Below are 15343 nucleotides of genomic sequence, written 5' to 3' on the forward strand. Positions count from 1 at the left end.
CTTTTAAAAATTAACTTTCTAGGGCTTCCCTGGTGGGGCAGTGGTTGAGAGTCCGCCTGCCGATGCAGGGGACACGGGTTCGTGCCCCGGTCCGGGAGGATCCCACGTGCCGCGGAGCGGCTGGGCCCGTGAGCCGTGGCCGCTGAGCCTGCGCGTCCGGAGCCTGTGCTCCGCGACGGGAGAGGCCACAACAGTGAGAGGCCCGCGTACCGCAAAAAAAAAAAAAAAAAAAAAAAAAAAAAAAATTAACTTTCTAGATTTATCTTTCACATGTAGGTCCTTTAAATATTTTGAAGTCTATTTATGTACATTTTATTACATGGGATCCACTTTTATTTTTCTCCAAGAAAATTTTTTTTTCTTTTTTTGCGGTACGCAGGCCTCTCACTGTTGTGGCCTCTCCCGTTGCGGAAACGCAGGCTCAGCGGCCATGGCTCACAGGCCCAGCCGCTCCGCAGCACGCAGCACCCTCCCGGACCGGGGCACGAACCCGTCCGTGTCCCCTACATCGGCAGGTGGACTCTCAACCACTGCGCCACCAGGGAAGCCCCTGAGAAATTCTTAAAAATAATGATATTCATGGCTTGAAGATTCAATATTACAAAGATATCAGTAATCCCCAAAATTATCTATAGGCTCAGTCAAACCCCAATAAAAATATCAGCATTTTTTTCCCTTGGAAATCGATGAGATGTTTATAAATATTATGTGGAAAAGCAAAGAGCTAAAAGAAGAGCTGGGACAATCTGAAAGAAGAATGAAAAGAGAGATATTAGTCACATTAAATCTTACTATAAATCTACAATATAAGATAGTCTGGTGTTTGCTCAAGGATAGACAAGATAATAGACATCAAAATCCATGTTGAAACAGACATTATAACCACGTGTAAAAAGAAAACACTGCAAGGAGTTCCCTGGTGGTCTAGTGGTTAGGATTCGGCGCTTTCACTGTGGTGACCCTGGTTCAATCCTTGGTCAGGGAACTGAGATCCTGCAAGCCACGCGGCATGGCCAAAAGAAAAAAGAAAGAAAACACTGCGGCAGAGAGGGAAAAGAAGTCTTGTTAATACAGTTGATCTTTGAACTAGGGTTCAAGGGGGTTAGGGGTGCCAACCCTCTGCTAAGTTGAAAATCCAAGTATCACTTATAGTCAGTCCTCTGTACAAACATGGTTTCTCCATAATCGGCAATTCTGCATCTGAGGATTCAACCAACCTTGGATCGTGTAGTAGTGCAGTATTTACTATTGAAAAAAATCCTCGTATAAGTGCACTTGTGTAGTTTAAACCCATGATGTCCAAGGGTCAACTATTGGTTCTCAGTCAGCTGGATATCCATATGGGAAAAATATTAATCATTACTGCATAGGATACAAAATATAAATTCCAGAAGATCTGCAGACTTAAATTTGAAAAGTAAACAATGATGCTTTAGGAAAGAAACATAAGAGAACAGCCTTTTTGCCTTGGAGTAGGAAGAATTTCTTAAACAAGACCAAAAAATCACAAACTGAAAGAAAAAACTGAAAAATTGGACTATTTTAAAGTTAAGAAACACTGTAAATCCAAACGCACCACTAATGGGCCAAAAGTGAGAGATATTTTAAAAACATCTATGGAATAAAAGACTCAGATGCATCCCTAATGCCCATGCATTCTTCAAGGGTCAACTGTATCTACCAAAGTTGAACATATACCCTATAACACTTTGGTTCCACCCACAGAAACATCCCTCAAACAAGTGCACAAGGCACGTTCTAGATTGCTCACATCACCACTGTGATAGCCAAGAATGGGAAAGTACCCAATACCCAACAATAATGGGATTAATAAATAGATTTTGATATGTTTACACACTGCAATAATATCCACCAATGAAAATGAATCAAAGTTATCCACTCCCAACAATATGGATAAATGCCATGGATATACTGTTGAGCAAATGATGCCAACGCAAAATAGTACGTATTACATGACTCCATTTATATAAAGTACAAAACAGGCTAAGTGAATCTACACCATTACAAATTAGTGGCTACCATACGGAAAGGAAGGTTACTAGAAAGAGCCAAAAAGGGATGTTTCTAGGGTTTGAGGTTTGTCCTGGTCCTCCAAGAACTAGATGGCACAGTGCTGAGAAAGACTTAAACAAATATTTTATGAGGGAAAACATCTGAGAGAAAATGGCAGGGAGCTCTGGAAGGCTGGCAGAACTATCAGCTCATGCTGCAAGTCTGACCCTGAGTCAAGATTTGGAAAATCGACTGCCTTGTAATCTAAGTAAACTCCTTCAAGGCTGTCAGGGAGTCCTTGAAAAAAGGTCACTGGACAGAGGAATCCTGGTCTCCAATCCTGGCCTGCCTTAGCATCCCTGCTGTGTTGGCTAGGAACAATCAGGGGCAAGATCAGCCTCCATGCAAACGTGCTGACAGATTTAGGAGCAGCAGCTGGGACCTTTGGTCAGTTATGTTCCCTGTGGTCATAACTGTGAAATAGGAGACTCTCAACTTGGATGCTTCCTTGTGATAAGATGTGGTTGTTTATTTCTGCCAGTGATAATACTGAAGCAACGTTGCGTCCTTCTCAGTACATCATATCCCAGAGATCTAAAATGTTGGTTTGTTCTGTTATTGATAATGTTCATCTCTTGGCCAAGGTAGTGTTCACCAAATTTATACCTACTGTATTTCCTTTTGTGATTAATACCATTTTGTGGAGAGATATTTTGGGGTTTGTAGCATCCTGTTCCTCATAAACTTTCAACCAGTGGTTTTATAATTCATTGATCATTCTTGCCAGAACCTGTAATTACTATGATGGTTGTAAATAATGATTTTTACATTACATCATTCCTTCTATATATTTATGGCTTGGCATTCTATTATGAGAGCCCTTCCTTCCCTCCCTTCCTCTTTTTTAATTCATATCCTGTATGATATTTATTTTATGGTCAAATTGCTCAGATTTACCCAGTGTGAGTCTCTTCATGCTCTATCTTTTTAAATGTCCCACCACTCTTTCCTACTTTCTGGCACAGCAAATTTTCTGCAGGATCATTCTACACTTTCCTTGCTCCAGCCCTGAAATAGAAACGTGGATATACATGTTTATATACACCACATACACATGTGTTTGTATATCCTCACACTTCCATAACTACTTCTGTAAATACCTAGCACGTGCACTCACTCCCGCTCTCTCTATAGATGGATGGACGGATGGATGGATGCATAGACATATCTATATAAATAACTTATGGTCAGACTTCCATATCCGTGGTTCCTCTGTATCTGCAATTCTGCAACCATGGGTTCAGCCAACAACAGATCATGTAGTACTGTAGTAATTACTATTAAAAAAACCCCTGCATATAAGTGGACCTGCCCAGTTCAAACCTGTATTGTTCAAGGGTCAACTGTAACTTGCTAAATAAAGCCTTTTAACCAACTATATTAAAAATACCACCATTGGTCTGAGTATGGAATGCCATCCAAACCTGCTTTGTCCTCACTGGTTCCACATCCAGAGGGTCCTCTGCTATTATGCTGAGTTCTCTCCTCATGTGCATCTTTTCAACAAGAGAAATTTTTTTTTTTTAACCTCCACAATGTACGTATATCCACTTTTGTTTCTAGCTCCAGGATTTTCCCTCTCCCTATTACGGATCTGTAGTTAAAGCACAGCATAAATAATAAAGCTTCAATTGTTGAAATTCATCAATTTTTCTGTGTACTACGCAAAATAACCTGAGAATTGTTTTGTTTTGGAAATTGGCTTCCAGAGTTCATACCGTAATTTTGATCTTATATGGCTTATGACAATATAGAACAATCATATTATGAGGTCTTAACTGCAAGGGATAATTATTTAGTACTTTTTCAAATTCTATAATAATAATTTCCTGCTTTGGCAATATTCACTATTCAATGAAAAAAATATAACATGAAGTTATAAAATAGAAAAATACCACAAAATGCTCCTTGCCTAGGAAAACCACTCTGGAAGAGTATCCCTCTACACGATCTTATGCATGTATACATACATGTGTGCACACGCACACATACACAAACACTAACAAAGATTTATGGTTGATTATACTATGAAGGCTACAATCTGTGACCTCCCAAAGCCCATATTGTGTACCTCCTGCCATTATATCTGTCATAATTTTTTTTAAATAAATTTATTTTATTTATTTATTTTTGGCTGCATTGGGTCTTCGTAGCTGCATGCGGGCTTTCTCTAGTTGCAGTGAGTGTGGGCTACTCTTCGTTGTAGTGCACGGGCTTCTCACTGCAGTGGCTTCTCTTGTTGCAGAGCACAGGCTCTAAGCACGTAGGCTTCAGTAGTTGTGACACACGGGCTTAGTTGCTCCGCGGCATGTGGGATCTTCCTGGACCAGGGCTCGAACCCGTGTCCCCTGCATTGGCAGGCAAATTCTTAGCCACTGCACCACCAGGGAAGTCCCTGTCATCATTTTAATGGCTTCAGATTACTACAGGAATATATCAAAACTCAAATTCTTACAGCTGTACACTAATTTCCATTTTAAAATTCAGTGACATCATTGATGTGGTGCATATCTTTTTGGTATTTTAATTTCATAATCAATAACTTCCAATTATATGATTTCTAACTCAAAGAGATGTACAATCTAATATATTCTGATATATACTCCTTTCTTGAAACCATGCTTTACTGCTACCAATGGGGAAAAGCACATAAATGTCAGTCTTGCCTCAATAATACATTTGATAATTTTATCAAATTCCTACAAGTTTTCTGGGTATTTGCCTCATGGATGTGGGGGAAGAATATGGCATAGCCCCTACCTGAGAAGTTTTGATAGAAGAAATGCTATAATAATTAGAAGGCAAACATTTCAAAGTCTGGATGAAAATGCAGAGAATTAGAAATCAGTAAGTTCAAGGTCAACTAAAAATTTTTTTTCTAGGGACAAACAATTTTTGTGACACTTTCAAAGTGTTAGAGTAAACCCTGCCTTAACATTGACAGACAAAAAAATCAATTGTATACTATGCAGTTACTATTGTTGCAAAGTCAATCATGTTTTTTCAGTCTGTACCATCAGAAAAAAAAAATCACAAGATAGTTCAATTTCTACTGAACACAGTCTTTGGAAAACTAGATGGGGCCTCAAATAACCACCCAACTTGAGAACAGAGGCTGTGGGAGGCAAGGAGCCAGTTGCAATAGGCTAATAGCATATTAATATTGAAGACTGGGGGGCTTCCCTGGTGGCGCAGTGGTTAAGAATCTGCCTGCCAATGCAGGGGACACAGGTTTGAGCCCTGGTCCAGGAAGATCCCACATGCCGCAGAGCAACTCAGCCGCGTGCCACAACTACTGAAGCCTGCATGCCTAGAGCCCATGCTCCACAACGAGAAGCCACTGCAATGAGAAGCCCATGCACTGCAATGAAGAGTAGCCCCCACTCACTGCAACTAGAGAAAGGCTGCATGCAGCAATGAAGACCCAACTCAGCCAAAAATAAATTTTAAAAAAATATATTGCAGATTGGTTTTCTGCAGTGGTTTTCAGTATTTCAACAAATGTTCATGTCCTGAATTAATTTTATTTTGCAGGTTTCCTCCTCTGGATACAACTTTCATATATTATACATTTCCCCCTTTTGGTTTATTTAAAGCACAAGTACTGAGCACACCTAAAAGCGCTAGTCAATGATAAGGTTGTGTAGATTCAGCAGCCAAGTCCCTGCCCTCATGGAGCGCACATTCTCATGGACATCAATTTTGACTAGCTCATCCTTACACTTTTGTTAAAGGCCAGACCAAACTCTTTTCCTTTCTAAGTGCTATCTCCTAAGTGACATCTGATAAATGTCAAAGTTCTGAATGCAGCCCTTACTGCACCACTCAGAAGGGGTCTCTGCTGTGTGGTCTGGTGAACACTAGGATCTGTTTAGCTACTGCTTCAACACCAACTAACCTAAAATACTTTCTCTCCTATGAGACCTGATGCTTGCAAGAATTCATGTTGCACATGAGTTTTTTGAAAACATCATTTTGTAGAACTTCTCTCCTCTGACAGTTCCTTGATGTTCTTACCACTCTCGCTGCTTTCATAAAATGTATCCCCAGTATGCATCTTGTGATGACTTACAAGATTGGAGCGCCAACTGAAGCTTTTACCACACGTCTCACACTGGTAAGGTTTCTCCCCTGTGTGAACTCGCCTGTGATACTGAAGCTGTGAAGACCGACTAAAGACTTTACCACACACATCACATCTGTACGGCTTCTCTCCAGTGTGGACACTCTGATGAAGCTGAAGACTTGAGGCCTGACTGAAGTGCTTCCCACACTCCCCACACTTATATGGTTTCTCTCCTGTGTGGACCCTCTGATGCATGTCGAGGTTCAGGCTCCACTTGAAGCCCTTCCCACACTCCTCACATTTGTATGGCTTTTCTCCAGTGTGGACTTTTTGATGGGCTTGAAGGTGTGAACTCCGACTGAAGCTCTTCCCACACTCTTCACATTTGAATGGTTTTTCTCCACTGTGGACTCTCTGATGGGTCAGAAGATGAGACGCCTGACTAAAAACCTTCCCACACTCTTCACAATTATATGGTTTCTCTCCGGTGTGGATTCTGCAGTGAATTTTAAGATCTGCTCTACGACTGAATCCCTTCCCACACTCTTCACATTTGTATGGTTTCTCACCGGTATGGATCAGCTGGTGGATCTGAAGTCGTGAACTCTGATTGAAGCCCTGCCCACACTCCTCACATTTGTAAGGTTTCTCTACGCTGTGGGCCTTCTGATGGATTTTAAGATATGAACTCTGACGGAAGCCTTTCCCACATACCTCACATTTATAGGGTTTCTCTCCTGTGTGGATGACCAGATGAACTTGATAATGGATTTTCATCCTGAAGTTCTTCCCACACTCACTGCATCTGTATGGTTTCTCTCCTGTGTGGACTCCCTGATGGGCTTGAAAACTTGAACTGTAAATGAAGCCCTTACCACACACGTTACAGACATACGGTTTCTCTCCCGTGTGGATTCTCCGATGGGCCTGAAATTGTGAAGGCTGAATGAAGCACTTACCGCACTCCTCACATTTATAAGGTTTCTCTCCTGTGTGGACCCTCTGATGGATATGAAGATTTGAGCTACAAGTGAAACACTTCCCACACTCCTCACATTTGTATGGCTTCTCTCCAGTGTGGACCATACAGTGACTGTTAAGGGCTGATCTACGGCGGAAGTTCTTACCGCATATATCACATTTGAACGGTTTCTCCCCAGTGTGGATTCTCTGATGTTCCTGAAGATGTGAAGCATGAATGAAGGCCCTTCCACATTGGTCACAAGTATAAGGTTTCTCTCCCATATGTAATTTACAATGAACAGTAAGTGTTGACCTACGACTGAAGCCTTTCCCACACTGCTCACATCTGAATGGCTTCTCTATGGTGTGGACTTTCTGATGAGCTTGCAGCTGTGAGCTCTGACTGAACTCCTTGCCACACTCATCACACTTATAGCGTTTCTCTCCCGAGTGAACTCTCTGATGAATGCGAAGTGCTGAGCTGTAACAGAAGCTTTTTCCACACTCACCACATGTATGAGACTTCTCTCCTGGGTATATTTGTTGATGAAGATCAAAGTTGGAGACATCATTGAAAGATCTTGTACATTCATTACACTGATAAGGTTTCTGGCCTGTGTGAGTTTCAGAGAATCCTGCCCCAACCTGGCCAGATGAGTCACCTTGTTGGTGGAATTCAGAACTTTTTATCATGGAGTCTTGACACCTGGTGAAGTCACTTGCAATGTGTTGCCAGATCTGCCAGGAGGAAAGCTCTTCATGTAGTCCTGCTTCTGAAGCAGTCTCCATCTCACTTTGGATCTTTCCTTCTGCAAAGACATAAAGTTCAGAGATGTGGACAACTGAAGGCTCTGCTCAGTGCTGTCAAGATTTCACATTTAGGAGAGAGTGTGAGACTTGAATGAATCCAGAGAATGTTCAGTTCGCCTCTTCCATTGTGTGTCATGGGCTCTGGTTTGCGTGCCAAAGGAAACCAAGAGGTGGTCCAGCTGGCTCCTATCCACTAAGCATAACAAAACCCACTGGTGCAAATTTCCTATGTGAGGCGCAAGTTAGACAACAAAAACTTAACTTAAAAAATTGATAATTAGATTCAAATTGTTTACCTATGGCCATTTCTATTGAATTTCAAAGGCAGCCTAGAATCTTGGATAGTAAACTATATAGTTAATAAATGATGTAGACAAAAATTTATATAGATAATAAAATCTGAATCAACTAGAACTTTAAGGAAAAGCAGTAACTTTTCCGTAAACAAAATTTGGAAGCAACCAAGATGTCCTTCAGTAGGTGAACGGATAAATAAATTGTGGTACCTCCACAATGTGGAATATTATTCAGTGCTAAAATGAAATGTGCTATCAAGCCAGAAAAAGATGTGGAGGAAATGTAAATGCATATTATTAAATAAGAAGAAAGAAAGAAGCCAATCTGAAAAGCCTAAATACTGTATGGTTCCAACTATTTGATGTTCTGGAAAAAGCAAAAGTATGGAGACAGTAAAAAGGTCAGTGGTTGCCAAGGGTTAGGGGGAAGGAGGGATGAATAAGCAAGGCAGAGAAGATTTTTAGGGCAGTGGAAATACTCTGCATGATACTAATAATGCTGGCTACATGGCGTTATACATTTGTCCAAATCCATAAAATGTACAACACCAAGAATGAACCCTAATGTAAAGTATAGACTCTGGATGATAATGATGTGTCAATAATGTAGGCTCATCAGCTGTATCTGGTAGGACATGTCAATGATGTTAAAGGCTGTGAGTGTGGGGAGGGCAAGGCATATATGAGATATCTTTGTACCTTCCTCTCAATTTTGCTATGAGCCTAAAACTGCTCTAAGAACAAAACAAAACAAAACAGGCTTTTTTTTTTTTTTTTTTTGCTGTGGGATCTCAGTTCTCCAACCAGGGATCAAACCCAGGCCCTCAGCAGTGAAAGCACAGAGTCCTAACTCCTGGAGCACAAGGGAATCCCATACAAAAAAAAAAAAAGAAGACGAAGAAGGAGAAGGAGGAGGGGGGAGAAGAGGAAAAGGAGGAAAGAGGAAGAGGAAGAAGAAAGAAAATACTTGTGAAGAAATTTTGACAAGTTTCAAAGGTGAAATTCACTCCCCTCCCTTTAAGCTGCCTCCTCTTTGATCCAGTAGACATATGATAAACAGCCTCTCTATAACTCTGCCTTGGGTCATTTTATTGGAAAGTTACTTTAGTGTTGAGGTGATTGGAATGGTTAGAATGACTTGCAGGTTTGGCAGCAAATATCTAATCACACACAGACTAAAACACAGTGAAAGCAAGAGGATGGAACTTCAGCTCCTACTGGCAGGTTTTCTCCATTAGGACAAAAGGGAAACCAAGTTGAACAGATAACATACACTGTCCTAAACCTGATATTAATTCAGACCTCTAGGAAAAAAAGTAAAAAAGTAGAAGGTAATCTTTTACTCAGAGACAGAGACTGAGAAAGGGAAAAGGTGAGGTCACGGTATAAACTCTGAAAGCCAATCTTAAAATGGGAGTTCAATTCTGCCAGGAAGTCTTCTCAGACAGACACCTGGGTGACCCCTCATGTCTTTTAGGCCTCTGCTCAATGTCAACCCACCACCAAGGCCTCTTTACCACCTAATGTAAAATAACCAATCCTGCCCTCACTCAGTCTACCTCTGGCAAGGTCCATCCTCCTTGAATCTGTTTATGTTCTACACAGCATTTTCCCCCCCATGAGTCACTAAATCATTTGTCGTTTAATATGTCTCTTTCCCACTGCAATGCAGCATCAAAGCGGGAAGCATTTCACACTTTGTACATGGAACACATTTTTACACTTTCTTACTTTATAATCACTGTCCAGAATCATGCCTGGAGTACAGTGAGTACCCTACAAATGCATGTTGAATGAATAAATGAATCTCGGTTTGACTTTTTTATGAGAGCTTAAGCCAAGTCCTACAAGGAAAACATCTTTTCCAAGTAAGTTATTTGAAATATCAAAGGGACAGAGAACTCAAGTTTTGCTGGAAAGCTGAAAAGCTGTCCCAGAGACCAGGGTACACCAAGCATGCTGCTAATAAAGAAAATCAAAGGTGGCAAGAATCGCTTGGGGTGAAAAGAAAGCAAGAGGGCGCATCACTAGTTCCTTCTGAATCTTTTGGACTGTCTCTTTGAAAACAGAATGTGGAGGACTTCGCTGGTGGAGCAGTGGTTAAGAATCCGCCTGCTGTTGCAGAGGACATGGGTTCGAGCCCTGGTCCAGAAGATCCCACATGCCGCGGAGCAACTAAGCCCGTGCGCCACAACTACTGAGGTCCGGAAGATCCCACATGCCGCGGAGCAACTAAGCCCGTGCGCCACAACTACTGAGCCTGCGCTCTAGAGCCCGTGAGCCACAACTACTGGGCCTGTGCTCTACAGGCCGCGAGCCACAAATACTGAGCCCGCGTGCCACAACTACTGAAGCTCATGAGCGTAGAGCCTGTGCTCCGCAATAAGAGAAGCCATGGCAATGAGAAGCCCACACACAGCAACGAAGAGTAGCCCCCGCTCGCCGCAACTAGAGAAAGCCTGCGCACAGCAACAAAGACCCAACTCAGACAAAAATACATAAATAAAATAAATAAATTTATAAAAAATTAGCACAACATTGTAAATCAACTATATTTCAATTAAAAAACAGAAAGTAATTGAAAAACTAAAATAAATAAATAAAATTTAAAAACGAATAAGAAAAAAAATGAAAGTAATCGGACAGACATTCATCAAAAGACAAAAATGCTCTGCAACCTCCTTCCTTCACTCTGGTTCGCACATGACTAACAGTTATCTCCATGACCCGCGGAGACACGGGGGTCTCCCGTCCCATCCATCAACATGCTAAGTCAACAAATATTTACAGATGCCTGCCACACACCAGGCTGCTCTGGGCACTGAGGACAGAGCACTAAACAGGACAGACAAAACTCCTCACTCCTGGGGATCACACTTCAGTGCAGAGAGAGAAGTGATAAGCAAGCAAACCAAAGTCTGTGAGACCCAATAAAAGGCAGAACGAGGAGAGTACAGGGAGGATGGGCTTTTAGACAGGGTGGTCGCGAGAGGCCTTTCGCGTGCTGTGAGAACGGAGCGGAGACATGAAGGCAGTGAGGGCACAGGAGGATCTGAGGTAGAAGGAAGAGAGAGAGCAAGTTGAGGGCTCAGAGGCAGAAGTCCCGGCCGTGGGCAGAGTAACTGTCCCCCAAGGAACTCACGTCCTGATTTTTGGAACCTAGGATATGTTAGGGTATGTGGCAAAGGGGAATTAAGGTTGCAGATGGGATTGAGGCTGCTGATCGGCTGACTTTAAAAGGGAAGATGATCTCCTACTATGCGGTGGGCGTGGGGTCTCAATGCAGTCAAAAGGGCCCTTCAAAGAGGAAGTGGGATGCAGAAGAAGAGCGGGGGAGGGGCGTGCAAATACACAGCAAGGGGCAGAGAGAAGCGATGTCGCTGGCTGTGAAGATGGAGGAAGGCGGCCACAGGCTAAGAGATCTGGGTGACCACTAGCAGCTGGAAAGGCAGGTTCTCCCCTAGAGCCCCCAAGGAGAAATGCAATGGTGCCGACACCTTGATTTCAGCCCCGAGAGAACCACGTTACAGCTCTGACCTCTGGAAGCGTAAGATGATCAACATGTGTTGTGTTAAGCTACGAAGTTTGTGGTGATGTATGAGGGCAGCCACGGGCGATACAGCGTGCCCGGCAGGTCTGAGAACACTGCGGAGGCCAGCAGGGGTGGGAGGGATGGAGCGAGAGACGAGAGCAGAGGAGAGGAATTAGAGAAGCAGCAGGGGCCCATGAGCAGACCCTGGGGGACTCCAGAAGCCACCTGAAGAGGTTTTAACTTTAAGAAAAATAGCCATAAAAGGTTTGGAATAGAGGAATGGCAACCTTTCCTCAGCATCACTTTTGGCTGTGATGGGGAGAAGAGACTATAGGAGGGGAAGGATAGGAGCAGGGCAACCAGTACAAAGGCATGTGAAAGAAGGGGTCTGGCAGTTTGGACCAGATGACAGCAAAGGATTGGAGAAAAGTAAAAACACATAGAAGAGCATCTCCAAGGTCTCTTATCTGCCTGGTTCTTAGCTGATGTCCCTTCTCTTTGGGTTGCTGTCTTCACCACCCAAAGCCTTTTTTCCTTTTCTAAGTGGGATATATCATGTTTATATATATAGGTGACATATATATAGGTGACACCCTGTGAACATGCAGAGTCACATACTTAAAAGGAACACACTAAAGGTACAATTTACTGGAAATTTAGATACCTGAATTAAATGTTGATCAATGAATCGAAACCAGTGTATTTAAAAAAAAAAAACAAAAAACATAAAACAAAAAACATGACCTATTTGAAGAAATAGCAGTATTTCAAGACCCAGACACATATGCGTAATAAGTATTACAGAAACCGATTTCTTGCCAATGTCTATCTTCATTCAATCTCCTTCCATCGGTTCTTATGTCACTCATGCAATTGGCAAGAGTTTTTGCTGCAATGTATTCCATTCTTCCCAACAAATCCTGGTATTTTTCTACCTTATTTTATTTCGTTAAAAAATTGTTGGTACAAAAGTGAAGTCCCCAAATGCAGGTGACCGTTTCAAGACCCCCCAAAGCTTTCAACACCTGAGGACACAAAGCCAAACCAGGGAGCTGACATTAGGTTAGAGAGGGTGCCTGTCCTCACCTACTGAGACTAGGTTCCGGAAGTTCTCCAGCATCACTTCCTGGTACAGCTTCCTCTGGGTGGAGTCCAGCAGCCCCAGCTCTTCCTCCGTGAAGGTCACAGCCACATCCTTGAAGGTCACCACCTCCTACGACACCAAACACATGTAGCCTCAATCCTACAATCAATGGCCACTTAAAAAGGGACACCTGAGGCTTGCCTGGTAGCACAGTGGTTAAGACTCCGTGCTCCCAATGCAAGGGGCCCGGGTTCGATCCCTGGTCCAGGAACTAGATCCCACATGCATGCCATAACTAAGAGTTCGCATGCCACAACTAAGGAGCCCGCCTGCCACAACTAAGACCCAACACAACCAAATAAATAAATAAATATTTAAAAAACAAAAAAGAAAGAAAGAAAAGGGACAGTGCTGAGAAGATGGAGAGGATGGGAGGGAAGTGAGCCCAGATTCTGAGGGACTTCAGTCAAATCTGTAGACTTCCCAGACCTTCTCCTTTCATCCTGCCAATGTCACACACTGATTTTCCTCAGCCTCACCAAAAGTGTGGCAGTGACAACCATCCTTGTATTTATTTTGCGCCCTCACCGGGTCTACTTACAAGTAAGCCTCCCAAAACCCTAAATATATATCCTGGACTACATGCATTTTACTTTTTGTTGAATATTGCCAATTGTCCCCAGAAGAATTTCACAATTTAGTCCAAACATATTTGACAGCAATGGCCTTCTTCCTCTCACACACCCGAACCCTGCTGTGATAGAAAAGCTACCACTTTTCTTGTCTGCCAAGCTAACAAGCTTTTAGTAACCTGTGTGGGACATCGATGTAGTTCGCCCTATGTAACCTCAAGGTTCATTTTTTTTTTTTTTTTTGAGAAAAAGCTTTATGGCGAGGTCAACCAACAAGGAGATGGAGGCAAGGCTCTCAAGTCTGTTTCCTCGATCCAGGGTCTGGGGCAAAATTTAAGGGGTCAGGGGGGGCTTCCCTGGTGGCGCAGTGGTTGAGAATCCGCCTGCCGATGCAAGGGACACGGGTTCGTGCCCCAGTCCGGGAAGATCCCACATGCCGCGGAGCGGCTGGGCCCGTGAGCCATGGCCGCTGAGCCTGCTCGTCCGGAGCCTGTGCTCCGCAACGGGAGAGAACACAACAGTGAGAGGCCCGCCTAGCACCAAAAAAAAAAAAAAAAAAAAAAAAAAAGGGGTCAGGGGAATTTCAAACTTGGAAGCTGACTGGCTAGACTTGAATGAGAGTGCATATAAGCTACTCATGATGCTAGAAGCCAGATTTTCCTATTGAAGGACTTCTTGCTTGGTAAAGGGCTCTGGTAGCAACACTTTTACTCTCTGAGTTCCACAGACTGAAGAGTCTTCATTCGAGGATCTTCCTAGAGATATGGGTTCCCATCTTGCACACACTACATCTCTTAATTGCAGCATTTAATGTCACGCTCTGGATCCAGCATGCCTTGGCATGATTCCCAAAGGTCTGGGTGGCCCTTACCCTTACTAGCTGCGTGACTTTGGACAAGCTTGCCTATGTGCCTGAGTTTCCTCTCTGTATAATGGTCCTTATGTGACAGAGTTCTTTCAAGGATTAAACAAGGGAATATCTATGGCATTTGGAAGAGTATGTGGCAGAGTAAGTGCCTGATAAACATTTGCTATTACTCTTATTATTCCTTCATATTAGCATTATCAACACCTATTTCATCCCATTTCATGGCTGTGTATTATTCCAAAGAACTGATGATCTACATTTACCTGTTCTAAATAAAGCATATTTAATTTTACATATTTTTCTCTTTATAATCCATCCTGCAAAGAACATCATTTTAGTAGATCTTATTTCTCTCATTATTTAAAAATAATTGCAGGACTTCCCTGGTGGTGCAGTGGTTAAGAATCTACCTGCCAATGCAGGGGACACAGGTTCGATCCCTGGTCCGGGAAGATCCCACATGCTGCGAAGCAACTAAGCCCACGCGCCACAACTACTGAGCCTGCGCTCTAGAGCCCGTGAGCCACAACTACTGAGCCCGTGTGTCACAACTACTGAAGCCCGTGCGCCTAGAGCCTGTGCTCCACAGCAAGAGAAGCCACTGCAATGAGAAGCCTGCACACTGCAAGGAAGAGTAACCCCCACTCACCACAACTAGAGAAAGCTCACATGCAGCAATGAAGACCCAACGTGGCCAAAAATAAATAAATAAATAAATAAATGCAAATGAAAATGAAAATGTCAAAATAAGCATATTTTAAATTATATATTAAAAATATAAATTATAAAATTATAATTGCATATTTTCTTCCCAATTTTTTCCCTACTTCCATAATCTTTGAAGAGAGTACAAGTACCCTGAAATCTCCATATATTGGCCAAGAGGTTATAAATTTTCCCACGGTTTTTGTAATCTGATTTGGAAGAACAATTTGCTTTGGTATTACCACTTATCTGATTATAAATTAATACTAATACCTTTCCAGATGTTTATTAACCATCTGTATCTGTCCTCTTTA

The 15343-nt window shown here is 42.5% G+C and overlaps 1 protein-coding gene across 1 annotated transcript in view; it reads right to left on the reverse strand.

Annotated features, from left to right (window-relative positions):
• Positions 1-6043: 6043 nt before the first annotated feature.
• LOC131744726 (zinc finger protein 721-like) overlaps positions 6044-15343 on the reverse strand; it is a 54753-nt gene continuing 45453 nt past the window's right edge. The window contains exons 11-12 of the mRNA XM_067019656.1: positions 12827-12953; positions 6044-7911 (exon numbers count right to left, since the gene is read on the reverse strand). Of these exons, the coding sequence (XP_066875757.1) occupies positions 6044-7911; positions 12827-12953 (1995 nt within the window). The remainder of the gene's footprint in view (positions 7912-12826; positions 12954-15343) is intronic.

Source organism: Kogia breviceps, chromosome 18, assembly GCF_026419965.1.
Source record: "Kogia breviceps isolate mKogBre1 chromosome 18, mKogBre1 haplotype 1, whole genome shotgun sequence".
NCBI classification, from domain to species: Eukaryota; Metazoa; Chordata; class Mammalia; order Artiodactyla; family Physeteridae; genus Kogia; species Kogia breviceps.